This window comes from Gigantopelta aegis, chromosome 12 (assembly GCF_016097555.1).
Source record: "Gigantopelta aegis isolate Gae_Host chromosome 12, Gae_host_genome, whole genome shotgun sequence".
Classification (NCBI taxonomy): Eukaryota; Metazoa; Mollusca; class Gastropoda; order Neomphalida; family Peltospiridae; genus Gigantopelta; species Gigantopelta aegis.
The window spans coordinates 31,653,713-31,680,334 of NC_054710.1; the positions used below are offsets into that span (position 1 = coordinate 31,653,713).

General features: G+C 42.3%; 1 protein-coding gene across 1 annotated transcript; it reads right to left on the minus strand.

The window, feature by feature from the left end:
• On the minus strand, positions 1 to 26,379 carry LOC121385981 (adenosine deaminase AGSA-like). The gene is made up of 9 exons (XM_041516776.1): positions 26,067 to 26,379; positions 17,436 to 17,582; positions 10,415 to 10,481; positions 9,500 to 9,710; positions 7,392 to 7,519; positions 4,547 to 4,752; positions 2,776 to 2,933; positions 936 to 1,138; positions 1 to 179 (listed from the first exon to the last, which is right to left on the minus strand). The coding sequence occupies exons 1-9, from the start codon at positions 26,377 to 26,379 to the stop codon at positions 56 to 58; spliced, it is 1,557 nt and encodes a 518-aa protein (XP_041372710.1). The 3' UTR covers positions 1 to 55.
• Between the last annotated feature and the right edge of the window lie 243 nt (positions 26,380 to 26,622).

The following is a 26,622-nucleotide window of genomic DNA, read 5'->3' on the forward strand; positions in this document are numbered from 1 at the left end:
TTGACCTTTTTAAACAATTTATTACACATTTACAGCCCAGGCCGTGTTTGTCTCCCTATCCTATAATAGGGATGTAGTGAGGCCAGTCGTTCTGCAGCACGTCCAGTATGAACCGGTTCCAGCTGGACTCCCAGATTCCATAGGCCGCTACTTTCTCAGTCGTCGTCATAGCACTGTATCTATGAACGGAAAACAAAAAAAAAAAGAGATCCAAATTGGACAAGAAGTTTGTTTTGTTTAATGACACCACTTGAGCACATTGATGTATTAATCATCGACTATTGGATGTCAAACATATCGTCCTTCTGACTCGTAGTCATCAGAGTAAACCTGCTACATTTTTCCTAATGCGCCAAGAGATATTTTATATGCACGTTCCCACTGACAGGCAAGCACATACCACAGCCGTTGACCAGTTGAGGTGCACTGGTTGAACAATCAGTTGAACGGATCCACTGAGGTGGTTCGATCCTGCGACGCAAGCATCTCAGGCGAACACTCAAACGACTAAGCTAAATCCCGCCCCAGAGATGAAAATGTAATGAGAATGAAAATGTATTTTAATGAAAGCATAGTTTGTTTCGTTTATCGACACCACTAGAGCACATTGATTTATTAATCATCGGCTATAGGATGTCAAACATTTCGTAATTTTCACAGTCTTAGAAACCCGGTACATTTTTCCATTAGCAAGGAATCTTTTAAATGCACAACCCCCAGACAAGAGAGCACATACCACGGCCTTTGATATGCCAGTCGTGGTGCACTGGCTGTGACGAAACATAGCCCAGTGGACCCACAGATGGGGATCGATCCTAGACCGACCGCACATCAAGCGAATTCTTTACCACTGGGCAACGTCCCGCCCCCTCATGTTCGTATATTGTTGAACACTAACGGAGTGTGTCAGAAGAAAGGAATGTAACTTGACCTACTTGATTGAATTCATTGCTAGCTGTTTGAGAAGGGTGAGATCGGCGTCCTCCCCTGCCAGGCCCATGAACGCCATGTAGAAGTCATGTGACAGGGGCGTGGCATCCCAGGTGGCCGGGTCGTCGGAACTGATCACTATAGGGTAGTTACTGGAAATCAGGGCAGCGGCGGGGTGGTTTCGAAGATCTTTAACTAGTTTCAGGACCTGAATGAATGAATGTTTAACGACACCCCAGCACGAAAAATACATCGGCTATTGGGTGTCAAACTATGGTAATGCAAAAATAAAAATTTGATCATCAACATCAATATAAAAATTCAAGATTTAAATAAAAACAGTGTAAAGAACTGTGCAAAAATACAAATATCACAGATAGATACTGACTTTTACTCAAAATTTAAATTTGTGCTGTAATGGCCATTCTCAAAGAAAATGTTACACCCCTGCACCACGGTGAGGTTACAACACGCGCAGGGGAGTTTCACTTTCAGAACCTGAGAAATCTAAGAACGAAATTAAATTTTTATTAGAGTACATGCCTGTATGAACATTTTATATAAACCATCCCACAGACAGGACAGCATATACCGCAACCTTTGATATGCCAGTCGTGGTGCACTGGCTGGAACGAGCAATAGCACAGCTGGCTCACCGACGGGGATATATCCCTACCGAGCATCACGCGAGCGCTTTACCATTGGCCTACAACCCCCCCCCCCCCCCCCCCCCCCCCCCCCCCTCCACACCTAGATAATCTGGCGGGCGTCGGCTGATCAAAGAACAGATCGGTTGGCGTCCTGGCGGAGCACGGCCGAGCGACTGGCGATTGATGTCGGGCTTTCCCCCAGCGTCCGCGCCTCGAGTATATATAGATGCGTTGTATAAAGTTGTGGGGGCCGTTTAGAAGCCGCCGGGGTGGTGGGTGGGTGTATGTGTGGGTGTGTGTGTGTGGGGGGGGGGGGGGGGGGCAGATGTTTTACAAATCGCCCGGCATCCGTGAGGGGGCCGTGAGGCTATCGTAGGGTGGCCGTGAGGGATCACCGGTCGGTTTCCGGCAGGCCGCCGGGCGGGGCCCAAGCAATATCTCTACGGGATTGCGACGACCTAATCGCGCTTGGAAAATCGCAGATTTGGAAGTCAGGTTTTCACGTCCGCGGGATGCATTGGGATATTAAACTTGTCATTTCCAAATGAGTCCACATGTGTACCCGCTTGATATTGACGATTGGTTAACGTGACGTCACGTGTCGACTTCTTAAACATGGAAAATCCCTAGTATTCCTGAACTGTCGAGGACATCTCCGCAGACACTGCATAGTTTTTTGATGAACACCAATGAACACTAAAATGACTAGCAACAACGTTTGTGCCATTCTAATTGCAATCATTCCCATCTTTCGAAGAAGTTAATTTTCTTGGAGGCTTGGCATCACAATGACGACGATCAGATGCCAACAAAAGTATTTTTTGAGTGATGGGAATCCATACAATAGTTTTAGAGTCCAATGATAAGAAAAATGACATCAAAGAGGAGCACGTGACCAAGAATGTTAGTAATGCAACTTATAATCACAAAACATGAATAGTTCGTGCAATTGACTGGGCACCGCTGGGAAATGGAAGGAAGTGGTTACACGTTCATTTACTGATTTTTTATGACCAGATTTCAAGTAAATTATACTCTAAATGCAATTATTTGGTGCACAGGAACTTTTTTCCGCGAGTATATATATATATATATATATATATATATATATATATATATATATATATATATATATCGAATACGGAAACTAATTTGGTTCAACAGAACAAAAAGTGGGTGTTCTAGCAAGACTCGCCTGGTTGGAGATGGGGGACACGACGATACCAATATCTCTGTCATAGACCATATTGAGGACTTCCGGGTGTTTGTGCAGCGCGTAGCCGTGGCCAATCCGCGTAGTGTTCAGAAGAATGGCGTCGATCAGGTTGTCGTCCACTTGCGTTTCTCCCCAGTCTGCAAATTTACATTTGGCATTAAGATTTTTAACACTAAAACGCTAGGCAATTTTCTAAAGAATACACTCTTTGTTTTGTTTTTAAATGCTTCTTTCTTTTTTGTTTGAGAGAGTCTGTTTCACTGTACCCTGTTTTTGTTTTTTACTTTTATTAAAATAATAATAATAATAATAATAATAATAATAAAAATAACAAAAAAAAAAAATTATATACATTATCCAAATCTTTCATAAGAATATTGTAAGATTTCCCAGAAATATTGTCATACAATTTTATTGCTTCTTATTTTGCAATACTGGACACCAACAAACACAATAGCAAATAAGAGATGTACAATTTTGTTTCATTGATAGCTATCTGTGAAAGGTAGAAGAGGGCATTGTGTGCTCGCTTGAGATGCTTGCATCTCAGGATCGATTCCCTCAGCGGGTCCTTTCATCTGATTGGGTTTTATTTCGTTCCAACAAGTCAAAGTCAAAGTCCGTGGTATTTGCATATAAAATATCCCTTGCTGCATTAGGAAAAAATGTAGCAGCTTTCTTCTGATGACTACTTGTCAGAATTACCAAATGTTTGGTATCCAGTAGCCGATGATAAATTAATCAATGTGTTCTAGAGGTGGCGTTAAACATATTTTTGTTTAACTGTGATAGGTTACATTCTCAAAACTGGGACGAATATTCCAAAATGCATTGTATAATAGGACAGAGGGAAGCAATGTTGGTGTATCCGTTATCCACAAAAGAATGTTATGTTTAGAAAAAGAAAATATACCAGACAATTCAGTCATACAATAATAAGTATGGTGTAACCCGTCGGATCAGTCGTGGAATGAGTCCGTAACCATCCCAGCCATTTCACTCCTGACAAAACTGTATTAACTGAATCCGCGACATTTTATTCAATACAGAGAGGGAGGGAGGAGAGAGAGAGAGAGAGAGAGAGAGAGAGAGAGAGAGAGAGAGAGAGAGAGAGAGAGAGAGAGAGAGAGAGAGAGAGAGAGAGAGAGAGAGAGAGAGAGAGAGAAACAGACAAAAAGACAGAGAGAAAGAGAGAGACAGAGAGAGACAGAGTCAGAGAGCGAGAGACAGACAGATATATATATATATATATATATATATATATATATATATATATATATAGATAGAGAGAGAGAGAGAGAGAGAGAGAGAGAGAGAGAGAGAGAGAGAGAGAGAGAGAGAGACAGACAGAGAGACAGACAGACAGAGACAGACTGATATATATATATATATATATATATATAATATAGAGATAGAGAGAGAGAGAGAGAGAGAGAGAGAGAGAGAGAGAGAGAGAGAGAGAGAGAGAGAGAGAGACATTTGTGCAGTAACAAAAACACAAAAACAAGTGATATAACAAAAGACTGTTATTTCAGTATTGCTACCAATTAGTCCGAGCCATCCTCCTACAAAAAATGTTTGTTGATGTGGGGTTTTTTGATAATTTGAGGGGTTTGTTGAGGAAAGAAGAAAAGTATAAGTATTTTAGAAAAAAAATCATTGTCCAATCGGCTCAGAAATAAATAACTTGTAATCAATTTCATAACATGAAAAAAGGGTGGGACGGACTATATACACCAACCACACTTGCCAGTTTCTCCAGCGTGGAATAGATAGGGCAGATCTAGTGGAGGGACCTGTTGTCTCGCATACAGGAATTCGTCTATGAAATGCAATAGAGTTTTGCCCCGCCCTTCTTGGCCGACGATGTCGAAGCCGGCAAAGAAGTTCCCGTATGTCTTCCTGTACCCGATGGCGGTTTTAATAGTGGACAATATCGTGCCCCTTGATTGACGCCTGGATAAAACCGTGGTATTTCAATTCATTAATTCATTTCATTTCCACTTATTTTCGTGCGTCTATCCAATTAAGGTTCAAGCATGCTGTCCTGGACACACACACACACACACACACACACACACCTCGGCTATCGGTACCGGGCTGCGAACCCAGTACCTACCAGACTCAGCTATCTGGGCTGTCTGTCCCTGACAGTGGGTTAGTGATAAAAACGTGGTACTTCAATTCATTAATGCATTTTATTTCAACTTATTTTCGTGCGACTATTCAATTAAGGTTCAAGCATGCTGTCCTGGACCCCCCCCCCCCCCCCCCCCCCCACACACACCTCAGCTATGTGGGCCCGGTCTGTCCAGGAGAGTGGGTTATTGGTTAGATGTTAGTTGTCAGTGAGAGAGAAGAGAGTGTAGTGGTTTTACACCTACCCGTTGAGTCGTTAAAACTAGTTCTGGGTGGGAGCAGGTATCGGGCTGCGAACCCAGTACCTACCAGCCTCAGTTATCTGAGTTGTCTGTCCAGGACAGTTGGTTAGTGGTTAGTTGTCAGTGGTTAGTGAGAGAGAAGTCGGGGTGGTGGTCTTACACCTACCCCTGAGTCATTAAAACTCGATCTGGGTGGGAGCCGGTACCGGGCTGCGAACCCAGCATCTACCAGCATTATGTCCGATGGCTTAATCACGACTCCTCCGACGCCGGTGGTATTTTTAAACAATATATAGAACATACCTGTTTGATGTTTCGGGGTTCTTGTCATAAAGGTTATTGAATCCCATTGTTTAATTAGGAGCTATCACTATCGCTTTCCATCATTCCCCTAAGACTACTTCAAGAAGATTATTTTTTTAGCTCGAATCAATTAACCATTTGATTCGTGCTTATCATCCTAGGTGGAGTCGTGGTTAAGCCATCAAACACAAAGCTGGTAGGTACAGGGTTCGCAACCCGGTACCGGCTCCCACTCAGTGGGAGTTTTAACCACCCAATGGGTGTGGGTAAGACCACTACACCGACTTCTCTCTCACGAACTACTAACAACTAACCCTCTCTCCTGGACAGACAGCATAGATAGCTGAGGTGTGTGCCAAGGACAGCATGCTTGAACTTTAATTTCACATAAGCACGAAAATAAGTTGAAATGGAATGAAATGACTCGTGCATCCACTGAAGATCCAATCACGACTGTCTTGAGCACATCCTCTGAGATTCCCCAGTGAATGTGTCCCTTAGCATTTGAATTTGTATGGTATCAGTATGGTAATATGTTAAATGCCCCCATCCTCCGTTCCCTAAATCTATTTTTCACATCAACACTGCAACAGTGTATCAACACCGTCTCTTTTATTACGTAGGTCTCGACACACATGTATCATACTGACAAAGAAACAAATATTTGTTTTATGTTAGGAAGACGTCTGTTTTGTTTAACGACACCACTAGAGCACAGTGATGTATTAATCATCGGCTATTGTATGTCAAACGTTTGGTAATTCTGACTCGACATCAGAGGAAACCACTACATTTTTCCTAATACAGCAAGGGATCTTTTATGTGCACCATCCCACAGACAGGATAACACATAGCACAGCCTCTGATATACCACTCGTGGTGCACTGGCTGGAACGAGGAATATTCCAGTGGGCCAACGACCGGGATCGACCCCATATCGACTGCGCATCACGCATGCGCTTTACCACTGGGCTACGTCCCGCCCCCTTGTGCTAGGACATCGCAAAGATAATACACAGATGCTGATGAGTTCAGAGATAAAACCGCGGTATTCTCCTTTTGGATGGGGACTCATTTCTGTCAGATAAGCTATCTCAATATGACCCGGAACCCCTGGTACACAGAACCTGCAGTGTCTGCAGCGTAATCATAACGCTATTTGGGTCATACACGCGTGAGATACACCCATATAGAAGAGGGTGAAAATCGGTGTGTGTGGCCCTACATCTCCCAATTAAACACTAAACTCTGGGTTGATGACATTACTGGAATAAAAAAATCCACCATTTGCTTCGGTAGGTTATGAAACCAGTACCTACCAGCTTTGAGTCCTATAGCCTAAGGTAATGGGTTTCCTATCGTCGTATTGCCTTCCACGAAGAGCGAGTTTAACGGTGCAATGGGTAGATTGTCAATTGTAAGGTCAGTCCACCGTGCTCTCATTCTCTCTCTCTCTCTCTCTCTCTCTCTCTCTCTCTCTCTCTCTCTCTCTCTCTCTCTCTCTCTCTGTGTGTGTTTGTCTGTCTCTGTCCGTCTGTCTGTCTGTCTGGCTCTCTCTCTCTCTCTCTCTCTCTCTGTTTGTCTGTCTCTGTCCGTCTGTCTGTCTGGCTCTCTCTCTCTCTCTCTCTCTCTCTCTCTCTGTCCGTCTGTCTGGCTCTCTCTCTCTCTCTCTCTCTCTCTCTCTCTCTCTCTCTCTCTCTCTCTCTAGTCTCTCTCTCTCTCTCATACCCATATATTACACAGCACAGAATACTTTCGTGCGCACTCGGATACCTGTGGTGCATGGTTCAACCCCCAGTACTCACTTCCTGCAATCACGTCTCTATTGGTTTTTCCAAATACATTTTATTTTATTGGTACTCTTTGAATATTCGTCTGAAACTGGAATAATAATGAGGAATAATAGTTCACCTGCTCACAGCATTTATGACTTTGGCCCCGATGAAGTCCGGATGATCGTTGGTGAACTGGTTGATGACCTCTCTGTACATATCGATAAACCACGACCTGCTGTGTCTTGACCCATCCAGCTCAAACAGCTGAAACGGAACACGACAAAATAGAAATTTTAAAACCACAACCTGCTGTGTCTTGACCCATCCAGCTCAAACAGCTGAAACAGAACACGACGAAAAAGACATTTAAAAACCACAACCTGCTATGTCGTGACCCATCCACTCAAACAGCTGAAACAGAACACAAGACATTTTAAAACCACAACCTGCTGTATCTTGACCCATCCAGCTCAAACAGCTTAAACAGAACACGACAAAAAGAACTTCTAAAACCACAACCTGCTGTGTCTTGACCCATCCAGCTTATACAGCTGAAACAGAACACAACAAAAAATAAATTTAAAAACCACGACCTGCTGTGTATTGACCCATCCAGCTCAAACAGCTGAAACAGAACACGATAAAAAAGAAATTTAAAAACCACGACCTACTGTGTCTTGACCCATCCAGCTTATACAGCTGAAACAGAACACGACAAAAATAAATTTAAAAACCACATCCTGCTGTGTCTTGACTCATCCAGCTTATACAGCTGAAACAGGACACGATGAAAAATAAATTTAAAAACCACGACCTGCTGTGTATTGACCCATCCAGCTTATACAGCTGAAACAGGACACAACAAAAAAGAAATTTAAAAACCACGACCTGCTGTGTATTGACCCATCCAGCTCAAACAGCTGAAACAGAACACGACAAAAAGAAATTTAAAAACCACGACCTGCTGTGTATTGACTCATCCAGCTTATACAGCTGAAAGAGGACACGATGAAAAATAAATTTAAAAACCACAATCTGCTGTGTAATATACAGACACTGATATTCTAAACAAGAAACTATATTTAATATGTAAGTTTAATCGTAGAAATATTTTATTAGTCGGAAACATCTTACAATGCAGCAAACTCAGGAATGTCCCTTTAAAAACCACAACCTGCTGTTTCTTGACTCATCCAGCTTATGCAGCTGAAACAGAACACGATGAAAAAGAAATTTAGTTTGCTAAAGTTAAAGGTTACAGTTTGGTTTGCTTAACGACACGATTAGAGCTGCAACACAGTATCGCTTAAACTGTAAGACACAAAAAACATAAAACATAGAGAAAAAGAAGCATATTATTATTTTGTTTTTGTCGTTTGTTTGTTTGTTTGGTTGGTTGGGGTTTTTGGGTTTTTGTTTGTTTGTTTTGGGGTTTTTTGTTTGTTTTTTGTTTGTTTTTTGTTATTGTTGTTTGTTTATTAGGACATCACAAAAAAAAAAAATACATATAAAATAAAGTTTTTTGAACGACACTACTAGAGCACATTGATTAATTAATCATCGGCTACTGGAAACTAAGCATTTGGCTATTTTAACATAACATAGCCTTCCTAATAGTAGCAAGCGATCTTTTATATGAACACACCCAGGATAGCGCTCACCACGACCATTGATATACCAGTCGTGGTGCACTGACTAGAACGAAACATAGTCCAATGGGCCCACCGACGAGAATCAAACCTAAACCGACCGCGGTTAAAGTTTGCTTTGCTAAATAGCGCAACTAGAGTAAATTAGGTATAATTGGGGGCGGGACTTAGCCCAGTGGTAAGGCGCTCACTCGGTGAGCGGACGGTGTGGGATATATCCCCGTCGGTGGGCACAAGGCTGGTATATCAAAAGCAGTGGAATGTACTACCTTGTCTGTGGGATGGCGCAAATAAAAGATCCCTTATTGTTAATCGAAAAGAGTAGCCCATGAAGTGGTGATAGCGGGTTTCCTCTCTCAATATCTGCGGGGTCCTTAACCAAATGTCTGACGCCATATAACCGTAAATTAATATATTTAATTGATTGGTTTTTTCTCGTTCAAACCTGTGCACCACAACTGGTCAAATAATGTGGTATGTGCTTTACTGTCTATAAGGGAAAGTGCATAGAAAAGATCCCTTACTGCATTAGGAAACAATGTGCACTTTACCACTGGATTACGCCCCGCCCCCTCAAACAAGACAAATAAACTACCTCTGAAAAAGAGGACCTGAATTCAATGTACTGGACGTTGTCTGCTCGGAACTGACGTAGTGTCTCCTGTAGCACCGCCTTTCTCACGGGGGCGTGGTGAAGGAGACCGCCCACTATGCCGAAGTAAGCGCCGAACTTTCGCCAAACGTCGTTAAGCGTCGGGTACGTGGTGTCGGGCGTCGGAGTAATAAGCGTTATGTTGTTTACCAACCTTAAACACAAACAAAAACAACACTATGGACTAAGACATGTAGTTGGAATGCGTATTATTGTTGTGGAGTTTGTTTTTTCTTTGTCTGTGTTCTTCCCCCACCCCCCCCCCCCCCCCCCCCGATTATCAATCTTAAACACAAACAAAAACAACATTATGGACTAAAACATGTAGTTTGAATGCGTATTATAGAGTTGTGGAGTTTGTTTTTTCTTTGTTTGTGCCCCCCCCCCCCCCCCCCCCCCCCCCGATAATCTATCTATCTGTATGTGTGTATGACTAGCAAACTAAACCCAACTACCTATATCAATAAATAAATAAATAAATAAAGATAAATAAATAAATAAGTAAATGAACTAATGAATGAATGAATGAAAGAACGAACAAAATACAAGTATTTAATTAATCAATAATGTCAAAGTTCAAATTGAGCAGCTTCATATTAGCTTCTTCAATTTTTTTTCTTCTTCTTCTTCTTCTTCTTCTTCTTCTCCTCCTTCTCCTCCTTCCTCTTCTCCTTCTTCTTCCTTCTTCCTCTTCTCCTCCTTCTTCTCCTTCTTCTTCTCCTTCTTCTTCTCCTTCTCCTCCTCCTCCTTCATCATCTTCTTCTTCTTCTTCCTCTTAGTGTTTTCTTCTGCTTATTCCTCTTTTTTGTAGTAGTCAGAACATGTCTTCTTTGATTTTGTTTCGAATGGTATACTAACATTTTATCAAACGCGTCATCGTCCCAGGCGGTCTGGCGAAGCTCGTTTACTTTTATCCACTGACAACCTGAAGAAAGAATGAAAGAAAAAACACAAGTGAATGTGTACTGAGAGGCATAACTAACGCAATGGGTATTTCGCTGATATTTCCTTATAGAAATGTTACTTCATCTATATTAAGGTTGCAGCCAACAACTGTAACTAAAAGAAGATATTGTTCAAATTGAGAATTTTTAAAAATAAAATGTGGTTTTAAACAAAACACAGCTTGTTTTGTTGGCAATAAAACAGCAATTTTTTAACATTAGTTACCGTGCAATATTAAAAATGTCAGAAAACACAAACAATTGTTGGTTTTATAGGGAGACGAGAGCAGGCAATGCACACGCAAAAAGATTGTTATATGCAATGCTGTGTTGTTACAATAAACACCCAAGTTATGCTTTTTACTGAAAACTCATTTTATTCAATTGTTTTCTGATTTGAACAAAATCCTCTTTCACTTACAGTTGTTACCAATATGTCATTTGTCCGCATACTCAATATATATGATTTGACATTTCTATAAGAAAATATTCAGTGAAATACTCATTGCGTTATTTATGCCTCTCAGTATATTATGTATGTATAGGATATTAAACGAGCTTCCACGTTTATGTTCCGAGTGAACTAATGTTCAGTTGTCACGAGCTTTAGGGACAGAAATATTTTACAAAATTGTATCCTGTTTATTACTCTTAATCGATCTTAAAGGGACTGTTCTGAGTTTTCTGCATTGTAAGATGTTTCCGATTAACAAAACATTTTAACGTCTAAAAATACGCAAATGTATGTTCTTGTTTAGAATATCAGTGTCTGTCTATTCAGTGTGTTTCTTGTCTCAGTATTTGTAAGAATCCCACACCGGACTTTTTCTTCAAATAATTTCGTACGGACGGACAAATAATATTGTAGGAAATAAAATGAAATTTAACCTATGACAACTAATAGAATGATCAAAAACACGTTTAATATACAGCCATTAATATTTGCTGAAAAAAAAAAAATATTGGACATGTAATTACAGTCGTTAAAAAGTCTCTGTTAGTCGATAACATCTTAAAAAATGCAGCAAACTCAGGAATGTTCCTTCAATTTATATCACTCAGCTGGTTTGGGTGATGTTCTTCTATACTACAGTCACATATCCACCGGGCCCCATACAAAGTTTTCTACCTACGGCGGGTTTCTATGATTTCGGGAAATCGGGGGCATCGCGGAGGTCTGCAGCATCCGTGTGTAGTAGTCACATATTCAGGGGGGTCCTCGCGGTGCCCTATGATGTTTTGTCGACTCCAATCGCGAGGCGCCCGTGTGTAAGCTGCAAGGGTACCACAGAATAATCCTACGGACGCCACACGGCAGTCAGACGGGAGCCGTGATCTACCCGTACGATTTTTACACATCGTACGGGGCTCGTAAGGGACTCGGGCGGACATCGTAAGATACTCGTACGATTACTTTGGAAATCGTACGAGTGCCGTACAATCTGAGGGGCCCGAAAGTCAGTCCCAAAATCGTACTGCATCCGTACGAATGTTGCGGGGACCGTACTGGGCCCGTGTGGTGCCCGTGCGATGCTGTATACAATGTGTCTACGGGTTTACGGCCAATAACAATTCTTCCGGTTTGCGTGGTTTATCCGCACAATATCATACTGGTGACTTACACATAAAATAAATTAAACTTTGTTTTTGTTTAACGACACAACTGGAGCACATTGATTAATTAATCATCGGCTATTAGATATCAAACATTTGGTAATTCTAACACGTAGTCATCAGAGGAAACCCGCTACATTTTTTTTTTCTAATGCAGCAAGGGATCTTTTATATGCATATTCCCGTAGACAGGAAACCACATACTACGGCCTTTGACCAGTTGTGGTGCACTGGTTGGAACGAAAAAAACAACAAAAAACACCCAATCTACCGAGGTGGTTCGATCCTGTAACTTAAGCACATCAAGCGAGCACTCAACCTACCGAACTAAAATCGCCCCGTACACATAAAAGGAACGTACTTCTGTACTACCGTACTCAATACCAACTAGGTCCCTGTGACGAGCTACTCGCTGCTTACTAAGTTCCAAAACATGTATAGCTCCCCCTTTCCAATGCGGCGGATTTGTCAAAAATGTGTCAAATTTCCTTCATCCGGAATTACGCACATGTTTCCCTTTGACATTAATCCTACGGGACTTAGCACTAAAACCAACTCCCCACCTGTTACCGACCCATGTCCGACTGCTGGTGCTCTCTTCTTCAACCCCAACCCGTTCATATCCTGGACAGAGGAGCCAGCCGAAGCCGGCACCTGTGCCCATGACAGGCGTGCGCTAAAACAGCTTGCTCTGAACATGGGCGTCGATCGGTGGGGGACAGGGGGCACGCGTTCCCCTCACTTTTCAACGCCGGGGGACAATCTATATAAATGTACCCCCCCCCCCCCCATACACACACACTTTTTCGTTTAGCACAAGCAACAACAACAATAACAACAACACCAAAAATAACAACAACATCAACAACAAAAAACAAAAACAAAAACAAACAAACAAACAAACAAAAAAACAAACAAAAAACAACCTAATTTAAGTACTGTATTAATTATTTATTTAAAATGGCAAGTAGTCATCCCTTTTATCATAGTTTTGTACGAACGTCATTGTTGACCTAATTCGACGTAAGAAACACACACAAACTGTAACACCCCCCCCCCCCCCCCCCACACACACACTTTTAAAAGCCGGATTGACGCCCATGGCTCTGAATGTGCATGTTAACCCTATACCATACCATACTACCTGTGACGGTACATGCTCTTAATTTTGTTTTCGCCTGTGGCGATATTAATTGCCCGACGGTCATCGAGCTTTTCTAATACACACCCAGCCCAGTACCTCGAGTGCGGTTTTTACAACCGTGATTTCTGGCGAACTGGCGACAGCCAGTCTGACGATCAGAGAAAAATATGCCAGCGTGGTGGTTGGGAAAACCCACATGATACGTGAGGTACCGCCTTGTACCCCCAGGCGATATTCGCTGTCTCTGAGAGTTTTGAATAAATAGCTAGGTTTGAGAAATATCGAGGAGAAACATTTTTGGACGTATCCAGGGGAACGGCTGTCCGTCCACTGAACGATCTATATTAGTTCAGACGGGACTTTGGTAAATATATATTTTCTGCTCTGTGTATAACCTTGATGTGATTGATGTGACTTTAAATATTTTAATACTGTATTATACCAATATTATTTAGACGGTGCTGCCGGTCATCTGACGCAGTATTCTGTAGGCTCACCGTTCTGATATATATATATATATATATATAATATATATATATATATATATATATATATATATATATATATATATATATATATATATATATATATATATATATATATATATATATATATATATATAAAGCTTAGCCAGTCATCCTAGAGGACCTAGGTAAACTGTAGGTTATTGTCTTTATTGTGATAGGTACCAGTATTAATTCTGTATTACAAGGTTATTGAATGAGTAGTTAGGGTTAATTAAAAATTAACCAGTTAGGAATAGTGTTGTAATTCCTTTATTAATTAAGTTCCCCTGGAAGCGTTTCTCCATTATCACACGTGTGTGTGTTAGCGCTTCTCATTTATCACAGGTGCGGGTGTTGTGTCACGGTGAAGTGATTAGCATATTGTGTAAACTAGACACCTAGAGATTAACTAATTAAGTGATCAGTTCTGGGTTGTTATTATTGTTGTTATTAATTAACTACTGCGGCAGTACATTTGTCAGCGTAGGTTAATACAGATTTCAAAGTGTATTGTGTTTTGTTGTGTTTTCCTGTGAACTAAACGTGCTATAATAATATATACTTTATATAAGATCTTATCTCTGATCATACCTAGACGAGCCATACTAGGGTTTAACCGCCCGTTACAGAGAGATCTAACAGATATTCAGTTAGGAGAGATATTTTGATAACCGTGTTTTATTCAGTTACGGGTATTATAGAATCACCGTGACAGGAGTAGAAAATTGGGGCGCTCGTCCCGGATCTGAAACGGGACACGCATATTTAAAAAAAGTATTGTTTGTAAATGGGGGCTTTATAAATTATTTTTACAAATTTATTAGAAGTAGCAACGTTGTTCACTAGAAAATTAATTAATAATAAGTGCGTCATATCTAAACATGGATAAGAATTTACTGGATAGGCCTACGCTCAGTGTAGTGGAGATTATGCGAGCACGTAAGGCCGAGTTAGTTGAAATCGCGGGTGAGAGAGAAATTGATTTAACATCAGCTAAAACATTAGGAGATATAAGGACAATTATTATCCAGGAAGTTTTTGGTGACAGTCCTGTTATGGAAGACAGTGAGATTGTTCCAGAGATAAGAGATAAATGAGTTAAGTGTGGAACAACAATTAGCTTTTAAAAAACTTGAGTACGAAAGAGAAGAACGTGCATTAGATGGAGAGAGAGAGAGAGAGAGACAGAGAGAGAGAGAGAGAGAGAGAGAGAGAGAGAGAGAGAGAGAGAGAGAGGAGAGAGAGAGAGAGAGAGAGAGAGAGAGAGAGAGAGAAGAGAGAGAGAGATAGGGATAGAGAATTCCAGTTAGCAAAATTAAAAGTGGAACATGATTTAAAGTTGAATACTAAAGAAGTTAGACGGGAAGCCGGAAATGGTTTTAACATGTCGGAGGCTTATAGATCAGTGCCTGTATTTGATGACCAGGAGGTAGAAATGTTCTTCCAACTTTTTGAACGGGCCACTAAGCAGCTAAATTGGCCGCAGTCTAAGTGGACATTGTTAGCCGTGTCTAAGTTTAAGGGGAAGGCTAGTGTAGCTTATAATTCAATAAGTGATGAGCGAGCAAGTCAGTACGACCTAGTTAAGGCGGCAGTGTTGAGGGCGTATGAATTACGACCTGAGGATTATCGTTTACGGCATAGCGAGTTGAGAAAAACGCAGGGTCAGTCTTATAGTGAGTTTGTGGCTAAGAAGGCAGGGATGTTTGATAAATGGGTTGTTTTTTTGTCATCAGGTAGAGTCATATACCGAGTTACGAGAGTTGTTGATCTTACAGGACATTGAAAATGGGTTACCAGTTAGCTTACGTATTCATTTAGAGGATCGTGATGTCAAAAAGATAGAGGAGGCAGGCATAGTGGCAGATGACTACGTGTTAATACACAAGGCTCAGGCAGTACAGGGTAGCTCTATACAACAGGGTGATAAGAAGAAATTTCAGCCAGGTTTTTCCCGGGAAAGTAACTATCGGGGAGAGTCATCTAGTTGGTCAGCTAGTCAGGCAAGAAATGCACCTGGTGTGCAAAGTAAGGATAAACCTGCATTATCAGCCAATGCACGAACTTTTCGTCCACATTGCAGTTACTGTAAACAGGATAACCATCTTGTCGGGGACTGTTTTAAAAGGAAACGCGATAATTCGCAAGTGGTCGGTTTAGTGAGGTCAGCTCCGTTAGCGAAAGAGTTAATGGTTAGTCCCATGGCAGAGAAGGTAAACCCGTATGTGTCCACTGGTATGGTTTGTATGTGAAACAAGAATTGAGTCCTAAGGCAATATCAATCTATCGAGATACAGGCTGTAGTCAGTCGCTGATCACGTCGGAGTGTTTAGCTGGTATTAAGAATTCAGATACAGGACGTAGTTTGGCTTTAACCAAAAAACAACAAAAAACAACCTAATTTAAGTACTGTATTAATTATTTATTTAAAATGGCAAGTAGTCAACCCTTTTATCATAGTTTTGTACGAACGTCATTGTTGACGTAATTCGACGTAAGAAACACACACAAACAGTAACCCACCCACCCACCCCCCACCCCCACACAGACACACTTTTAAAAGCCGGATTGACGCCAATGGCTCTGAATGTGCATGTTAAGCCCTATACCATACCAACTACCGTAGCAGAACTAGACGTGGGATAAAGACACGCACCTGTAGCTGTATAGGTAAGACTATACCAAATAAAATCCCATAGGCGACCATGTTAACGTTTGTGTTTAAAAACATTATATGCAATATATCAACCAAACTATGACCCATAAATCTCAGTACTACAAGACCGACTCAAAGTATTAAATAAAGAAAATGGTACCTTCCATGGGTAATTTTCGGTATAACCAGATGTTTTTACAACACCCCTAGTTTGGCACAAATTTTTAGTACTTTTTTACATGTACCCCACACATGTTCCAAGTACAAGGCTACTTGACACAGTGGTACTAGATGAAATAAAATTGCATACAATTTTAGCCCAGATGAAACTATTTGTTTTTACAACCAACACACTCACATATATAACCAATCGCAGGACTTGTGGTGTTAATTTCTCACATATGTTACAATTGTCGTCTATATGATTTGATTTGGTAGAATACACACATCCGGCGTGCGCTTTGCCACATGGCTACGTCCCGGACTCAGGTCAGGTCAGGTCATAGGGTTTTAAGTGCACATTTAGAACAAGCTGTTGTAGCGCACGCCCGTCCATGACAGGAAAGGTGGGGGGAGGGGAGAGGAGGGACCGCCTGCAATGTCAGGTGTAAGGGATCACCAGCAGCCCGATCAAATCGGTAGCAGGCGGGTGGGTGTGGTGGTCGTGCTATGGAATTTGAATGGAGCAGTTAAGTGCCAAAGAGAAAAGGGTGCGCAATTTTGATTGAGGGAATTTGGAGCAATTTTGAACGGTCGGTCGAAAGGTAAATGGCCAAGCTAATATAGGTTTTGATATTAGTGAATCGAGAGTAGCTCGTTAATTTTAGACCTCTACGATGCTGCGGTGTCTCCCTAGGTTGCCCATAGGGCTCTTATAAAGGGCGTGGCCGCTTCTGGTCGTGGCATCACCAGGTACCAAGTTATTACCAACAGCAAGTATTGGGGGTTTGGGTGGGGGAGGCCGATATTCCCGGACTCACAATTTAGTTATTTTTAAGCAAATTGTTCAACATACGTGTATCGTTGTGGTCGTCCGGTAGAAACCTAAACATGAGTCTGTTGTTGTCGTCGTAGCACATGTAGCAGTGAGGACTGTACGTAAAGTTCTTGATCAGCCACGTCAGGTTGAACATGGCGCTGTCATGAAGATGTAGTACGCCACCTAGAAAAGAAGACAAAATAAAAAATACAAAAGAACCACGTGTGTGTGCGTGTGTGCGTGCGTGTGTGTGTATATATATATATATATATATATATATATATATATATATATATATATATATATACTCTGTCAAAAAAGAAACGCACAGGCGAAATATATTCATGGAATTATCTCTTTAATACAAAGTGGCATATTTTCGTTATTTATGATCATATCATAGTAAAATGTGACATGAGTATGTGCCAATGTTCGTGCTGACAGCAGTGGAGGCGTATTCGTAACCAAACAGCGTCGCACGAGGGCACTGAATTCAGTACCTTGTTTGCCCACCTCCTTGGCATGCACTGAATGAGTCTCTGAATCCGGGCACGTGGAATCCTAGCCCATTCTTCCTGCAGTGCATGTGACAGCTCCGGGTTACGCTGGCGTACACATCTGTCCAGTTCATCCCATAGATGTTCAACAGGGTTGATATCTGGCGATCTTGATGGCCATGGCAGCACATTAATTTTCTCATTCTGTAGAAAATCCATTGTTACACGTACCGTATGCGGCCTGACATTGTCCTGCTGAAATGGGAAGCATGTGACGGCGAAGTATTTCACCCCTGTAGGGTACAGCTGTCAGGTTGCCTTGTGCGAACACAATTTCACTTCTGTCGGTGTGTGAGATGGCGCCCCACGTCATGGCACTCTCTCCACCGAATCTGTCAACTTGGGCGACGCAGATGTTGGGAAAACGTTCTGTAAACACGTTGTCGTCCATCACGTCGCTGTAGAAGGAAACGTGACTCGTCGCTGAACCATATTCATCGTTAGTTTCCCCAAGTTCCACCCCTGTACATTCGTGCGCCAGCGAACACGTAAATGTTGATGTTGACGTCGCAGGTCGGGGCCATCATACGTTCTTTTAGCCCGTAAACCAGCTTCTCGAAGTCAGTTCCGAATGGTTTGTGCAGACACCCTTCTCAAACCAGGTATGCGTCCAGCAGTGTTCGTTGCTGTGGCAGTTCGGTGACGCAAGTGCAGAACCCGGATGTAGCGATCTTGTGCTGCAGTCGTTATGCGAAGTCTTCCACTTCTGGGCCGGTCTTCAGCTGGTTGAAACTGCTGGTACCTGTCCCAGAGACGTGAAATGGTGCTCTGATGGACGTTCGTGTGGCGTGCGACTGCTGACTGCGATACAGGAAACTGGAGGCGGCCTATTGCAATGCTTCGATTCGGCAGGCTTAGTTTTGGCATCTTGTAACTCGTCAACATCGAAATCGAAATGAGTCGTCATTGCAAGCATTGCAGCTTTAAATACCCATCACTACCCCAATCTTTTCCCCGAGTTTCACGTGCATTCGCCAAAATCTTACCATTTCACTCCGATTTCCTGCAAATGTCGCACAACGTGCCACTACGTGCGTTAAATTTGTTTTAGGGTGCATTTGGGCAAGCTGTCACATTCCAGGAACATTAACAAACATTGTCTTTCAGCAACATTGTACTAAAAAACGATGTGTAAATAAAGTTATGGGCCCCGTTTTATGAAGCGATCTTAGCGCTAAGATCACCTCTAGTGCATAAGGTAGATACACACTTCGAGCTAAGATCGCTTCGTAAAACGATACCCAGTTCAGTTCAGCAGACTGCACATCCAGATTGTGATAACATACAAACCTGTTCTCCCGCTTTTTCAGCAGAGACGGATCGAACTAACAATATGGCAAAGCAAAATGTTCCTACACAAATTGCCGGCTCAAGTCTGAATTATTTACAGGCATCAGATACACGTGATAAAATAATAAACGATCAACCACTAAAATCGACATCACCACGTCCCTGAGGAATAGCCACTTGGACGTGCACATGACTGAAATGGCGGGTTTCTTAAAGGGACATTCCTAACTTTTCTGTAATTTTAAAGATGTTATCGACTAACAGAGACTTTTAAATGATTGTAATTGCATACCTAATATAATTCCCTGCATAACATGTATCAGTAGCTGTATATTAAACGTGTTTCTGATCGTCATAATATGTGTACTAAGTTAAATTTCATTTCATTTCCTAAAATTGTTTTTCTTTAATCATATATCTGACGCCATATAACCATGAATAAAATATGCTGAGTGCGTCGTTAAATAAAACATGTCCTTCCTTCCTTACTCTTCGTTGCTACAAAAAAGCTGTGGTTCTTTATACTTCAGACAAGGGCCATCAACATGGAAAACAGGGACAACCTACCACGATGGTTAAGGACCACACATATATTGAGGAAGGAAACCCGTTGTCGTCACTTCATGGGCTGCTCTTTTCGATTAGTAGCAGGGGATCTCGTATATGTACCATGTCATGGGCAGGAGAGCACGTACCACGGCTTTTGATGTACCAGTCGAGAACTAAAGGAAGACAGGTGCGATCCATGTCTCTAAAAGACATGCCTCCAAATAAAAGTCACTGGTATTTATTAATCATCGGCTATTGAATACAAACATATTGCCATTTTGACATAGTGATAGAGAAGAAACCCGCTACATTTTTTTCTCCATTAGTAGGTAGGGATATTTTATATGCACTATCCCACAGACAGGATATCACATACCACGGCCTTTGATATACCAGTCGTCGGGCACTGGCTGGAACAAGAAATAGCCCAGTGGGCCCACCGACAGGGATCGATCCCAAAATTAGCCAGACAGATGCCAGCAGCACTGACCATGACATGCAAGATGAGAAAAACTGAGTCCAATTGGATGCCGATGATCGTAGGTTGGAATCGAAAGACAAAACTCAGTTCAGCGATGATCGTAGGTTGGAATCGAAAGACAAAGCTCAGTTCAGCGATGGTTGTAGGTTGGAATCGAAAGACAAAGCTCAGTTTAACGATGATCGTATGTTGGAATCGAAAGACAAAGCTCAGTTCAGCGATGATCGTAGGTTGGAACCGAAAGACAAAGCTCAGTTCAGCGATGATCGTAGGTTGGAATCGAAAGACAAAGCTCAGTTCAGCGATGATCGTAGGTTGGAATCGAAGACAAAGCTCAGTTCAGCGATGATTGTAGGTTGGAATATAAAGACAAAGCTCAGTTCAGCGATGATCGTAGGTTGGAATCGAAAGACAAAGCTCAGTTCAGCGATGATCGTAGGTTGGAATCGAAAGACAAAGTTCAGTTCAGCGATGATCGTAGGTTGGAATCGAAAGACAAAGCTCAGTTCAGCGATGATTGTAGGTTGGAATATAAAGACAAAGCTCAGTTCAGCGATGATCGTAGGTTGGAATCGAAAGACAAAGCTCAGTTCAGCGATGATCGTAGGTTGGAATCGAAAGACAAAGCTCAGTTCAGCGATGATCGTAGGTTGGAATCGAAGACAAAGCTCAGTTCAGCGATGATCGTAGGTTGGAATCGAAGACAAAGCTCAGTTCAGCGATGATCGTAGGTTGGAATCGAAAGACAAAGCTCAGTTCAGCGATGATCGTAGGTTGGAATCGAAGACAAAGCTCAGTTCAGCGATGATCGTAGGTTGGAATCGAAGACAAAGCTCAGTTCAGCGATGATCGTAGGTTGGAATCGAAAGACAAAGCTCAGTTCAGCGATGATCGTAGGTTGGAATCGAAAGACAAAGTTCAGTTCAGCGATGATCGTAGGTTGGAATCGAAAGACAAAGCTCAGTTCAGCGATGATCGTAGGTTGGAATCGAAGACAAAGCTCAGTTCAGCGATGATTGTAGGTTGGAATATAAAGACAAAGCTCAGTTCAGCGATGATCGTAGGTTGGAATCGAAAGACAAAGCTCAGTTCAGCGATGATCGTAGGTTGGAATCGAAAGACAAAGCTCAGTTCAGCGATGATCGTAGGTTGGAATCGAAGACAAAGCTCAGTTCAGCGATGATCGTAGGTTGGAATCGAAGACAAAGCTCAGTTCAGCGATGATCGTAGGTTGGAATCGAAAGACAAAGCTCAGTTCAGCGATGATTGTAGGTTGGAATATAAAGACAAAGCTCAGTTCAGCGATGATCGTAGGTTGGAATCGAAAGACAAAGCTCAGTTCAGCGATGATCGTAGGTTGGAATCGAAAGACAAAGTTCAGTTCAGCGATGATCGTAGGTTGGAATCGAAAGACAAAGCTCAGTTCAGCGATGATTGTAGGTTGGAATATAAAGACAAAGCTCAGTTCAGCGATGATCGTAGGTTGGAATCGAAAGACAAAGCTCAGTTCAGCGATGATCGTAGGTTGGAATCGAAAGACAAAGCTCAGTTCAGCGATGATCGTAGGTTGGAATCGAAGACAAAGCTCAGTTCAGCGATGATCGTAGGTTGGAATCGAAGACAAAGCTCAGTTCAGCGATGATCGTAGGTTGGAATCGAAAGACAAAGCTCAGTTCAGCGATGATCGTAGGTTGGAATCGAAGACAAAGCTCAGTTCAGCGATGATCGTAGGTTGGAATCGAAAGACAAAGCTCAGTTCAGCGATGATCGTAGGTTGGAATCGAAGACAAAGCTCAGTTCAGCGATGATCGTAGGTTGGATCGAAGACAAAGCTCAGTTCAGCGATGATCGTAGGTTGGAATCGAAAGACAAAGCTCAGTTCAGCGATGATCGTAGGTTGGAATCGAAAGACAAAGTTCAGTTCAGCGATGATCGTAGGTTGGAATCGAAAGACAAAGCTCAGTTCAGCGATGATCGTAGGTTGGAATCGAAGACAAAGCTCAGTTCAGCGATGATTGTAGGTTGGAATATAAAGACAAAGCTCAGTTCAGCGATGATCGTAGGTTGGAATCGAAAGACAAAGCTCAGTTCAGCGATGATCGTAGGTTGGAATCGAAAGACAAAGCTCAGTTCAGCGATGATCGTAGGTTGGAATCGAAGACAAAGCTCAGTTCAGCGATGATCGTAGGTTGGAATCGAAGACAAAGCTCAGTTCAGCGATGATCGTAGGTTGGAATCGAAAGACAAAGCTCAGTTCAGCGATGATCGTAGGTTGGAATCGAAAGACAAAGCTCAGTTCAGCGATGATCGTAGGTTGGAATCGAAAGACAAAGCTCAGTTCAGCGATGATCGTAGGTTGGAATCGAAAGACAAAGCTCAGTTCAGCGATGATCGTAGGTTGGAATCGAAGACAAAGCTCAGTTCAGCGATGATCGTAGGTTGGAATCGAAAGACAAAGCTCAGTTCAGCGATGATCGTAGGTTGGAATCGAAAGACAAAGCTCAGTTCAGCGATGATCGTAGGTTGGAATCGAAGACAAAGCTCAGTTCAGCGATGATCGTAGGTTGGAATATAAAGACAAAGCTCAGTTCAGCGATGATCGTAGGTTGGAATCGAAAGACAAAGCTCAGTTCAGCGATGATCGTAGGTTGGAATCGAAAGACAAAGCTCAGTTCAGCGATGATCGTAGGTTGGAATCGAAGACAAAGCTCAGTTCAGCGATGATCGTAGGTTGGAATATAAAGACAAAGCTCAGTTCAGCGATGATCGTAGGTTGGAATCGAAAGACAAAGCTCAGTTCAGCGATGATCGTAGGTTGGAATCGAAAGACAAAGCTCAGTTCAGCGATGATCGTAGGTTGGAATCGAAGACAAAGCTCAGTTCAGCGATGATCGTAGGTTGGAATATAAAGACAAAGCTCAGTTCAGCGATGATCGTAGGTTGGAATCGAAAGACAAAGCTCAGTTCAGCGATGATCGTAGGTTGGAATATAAAGACAAAGCTCAGTTCAGCGATGATCGTAGGTTGGAATCGAAAGACAAAGCTCAGTTCAGCGATGATCGTAGGTTGGAATCGAAAGACAAAGCTCAGTTCAGCGATGATCGTAGGTTGGAATCGAAAGACAAAGCTCAGTTCAGCGATGATCGTAGGTTGGAATCGAAAGACAAAGCTCAGTTCAGCGATGATCGTAGGTTGGAATATAAAGACAAAGCTCAGTTCAGCGATGATCGTAGGTTGGAATCGAAAGACAAAGCTCAGTTCAGCGATGATCGTAGGTTGGAATCGAAAGACAAAGTTCAGTTCAGCGATGATCGTAGGTTGGAATCGAAAGACAAAGCTCAGTTCAGCGATGATCGTAGGTTGGAATCGAAAGACAAAGCTCAGTTCAGCGATGATCGTAGGTTGGAATCGAAAGACAAAGTTCAGTTCAGCGATGATCGTAGGTTGGAATCGAAGACAAAAGTTCAGCGATGATCGTAGGTTGGAATCGAAAGACAAAGCTCAGTTCAGCGATGATCGTAGGTTGGAATCGAAAGACAAAGTTCAGTTCAGCGATGATCGTAGGTTGGAATCGAAGACAAAGTTCAGTTCAGCGATGATCGTAGGTTGGAATCGAAGACAAAGCTCAGTTCAGCGATGATCGTAGGTTGGAATCGAAGACAAAGTTCAGTTCAGCGATGATCGTAGGTTGGAATCGAAGACAAAGTTCAGTTCAGCGATGATCGTAGGTTGGAATCGAAGACAAAGCTCAGTTCAGCGATGATCGTAGGTTGGAATCGAAGACAAAGCTCAGTTCAGCGATGATCGTAGGTTGGAATCGAAAGACAAAGCTCAGTTCAGCGATGATCGTAGGTTGGAATCGAAGACAAAGCTCAGTTCAGCGATGATCGTAGGTTGGAATCGAAGACAAAGCTCAGTTCAGCGATGATCGTAGGTTGGAATCGAAGACAAAGCTCAGTTCAGCGATGATCGTAGGATGGAATATAAAGACAAAGCTCAGTTCAGCGATGATCGTAGGTTGGAATCGAAAGACAAAGCTCAGTTCAGCGATGATCGTAGGTTGGAATCGAAAGACAAAGCTCAGTTCAGCGATGATCGTAGGTTGGAATCGAAAGACAAAGCTCAGTTCAGCGATGATCGTAGGTTGGAATCGAAAGACAAAGCTCAGTTCAGCGATGATCGTAGGTTGGAATATAAAGACAAAGCTCAGTTCAGCGACGATCGTAGGTTGGAATCGAAAGACAAAGCTCAATAAAAGGAAGGAAATGTTTAATTCAATGACGCACTCAACACATTTTATTTACGGTTATATGGCGTCAGACATATGGTTAAGGACTACACAGATATGGAGAGAGGAAACCCGCTGTTACTCCTTTCGATTAGCAGCAAATAATCTTTTATATGCACCATCCCACAGACAGGGTAGCACATATCACGGCCTTTGACATACCAGTCGTGGTGCACGTGGCTGGAGCGAGAAATATCCCAATGGGCCTATTGGCGAAGATCGAACGCTTAGCACTGGGATACGTCTCGTCACCGTTTGCAACTGAATTCAGTCCATTTATTCCTGACCTCCGTTCATTCCGCAAAGAGCACTGAATGCTGTCTGTTTCTTCCAGGGACTGGACGTAGCCCAGTGGTAAAGCGTTTGCTTGATGCGAGGTTGGTCTAGAATCGATCCCCGTCGTTGGATCCATTGGGCTATTTCTGTTCCAGCCAGTGCTCCAAAAGTGGTGTAACAAAGGCCGTGGTATGTACTATCCTGTTGGGACTTGTTTTGTTTTTGTAAACTGCGTCACTGTCAAATATTGTTATTGCATATTCTCCATATACCGTTGTGTAACGGCCTGGGAAAAATAAATTTCTGTTCTGTTTTGTCTTATTTAATTTATCCAGCCGGAAAAAACCTAATTTGTACTGGTCAGGTCAGGTCATAGAGCTTAACGTGTGCATTCAAAGCAATCTGTCAGTGGGCATTTTGACTGCCCAACACTAGATTAGATACTACCCTGATTTAACACACTTCGCTTCATTTCAACTTATTTTCGTGCTTATATTCAATTAAGATTCAATCACGCTGGCCTGTGTACACTCCTCAGCTATCTGGGCTGTCTATTCAGGACAGTGGATTAGTTGTTAGTTGTTAGTGGTTAGTGAGATAGAAGAGGGTGTGTAGTGTTTTTTCTCCAACCCACTGAATCGTTAAAACTCGCTTAAGCCTCAGTCACAAATGCACAGGTCGCTGTGCGGTGGTTGGTAACCGTATGGCGGCCTGACGTCCGCGACATCGGGAAAGAATTGTAGGGTTCTCCCAAAAATCTTTGCCATAGTCACATTAGATACAATGTGTTTACTGGGATCCTATGGGCTGACATATTTCGTAAGGGCATCGTAAAGTTACCTTACGGCCATCGTAAGGTCACCGTATGATGCCCGTACGTTGTCCCGATATCATAGGGGCATCGCTTGGCCTCCCTGCGATGTCTCCAGATACCGCAAGGTCACGTCAAGGTCACCACAAGATGCCGCTACGATATGTTTGCGGTGGGTTTCTGATTTTAAATATCGTACGGTCTTCAAAAAATTATAATTCCATTAAGCGTATCCGATGACCCTACGATGCCCCAAAATCGGCCAAAAACACAACGATGTCCGTAGGATATCACCGATATTCATAGGATATCGTCCAAAAAAAACCCACAATCGTACGGGCATCTTACCCACTTACGATGCATTTGTGACTGAGGTATTAACCACGATATATTTAACACAGAACGCTAACCCAACCTTTTGGCATTCTTCGGATGAGTTTAAAGACCTTGCTCTCATCTATCATGGGTTTCGACTTGAAGAAGCTGATGGCTGGAGGAAACAGTTTCCCGTGGAGCCTGGAATCTTCGTATTCCTTCCGCTTCTCGTGCATCAGTATCCTGTTCACCTTCTGCTCATCGTCGTTCAGGACCAGGGTTCCTCCTATACGTCTGTGCTGTTCTTTCTTCAGCAACTCCTCCCTCTCTCGCATGTACTCGGTGTATTTGATTTGTGCAGACGCGATTTGTACAGCCGTCACGGCGAATAAAACGACTGGTGTCCAGAACATAGTTACGCGTTTAAAATAAAAAAAAGACGAGTAACAATATAATAAAATGTTTTCATAACCAACATAAAAAAACATTGTTTTATCTTATCTATTTACGTGTGGGAATATCAACAGCGGTCTAGTCCCAATGGTTATTTTAGCATATCTCGCCTGTGTTCCAATGTCATTTGTTATCAAGGACTCTATTAAGGAAGAAAGAAATGTGTTATCTAACGACACGCTCAACACATTTTATTCACGGTT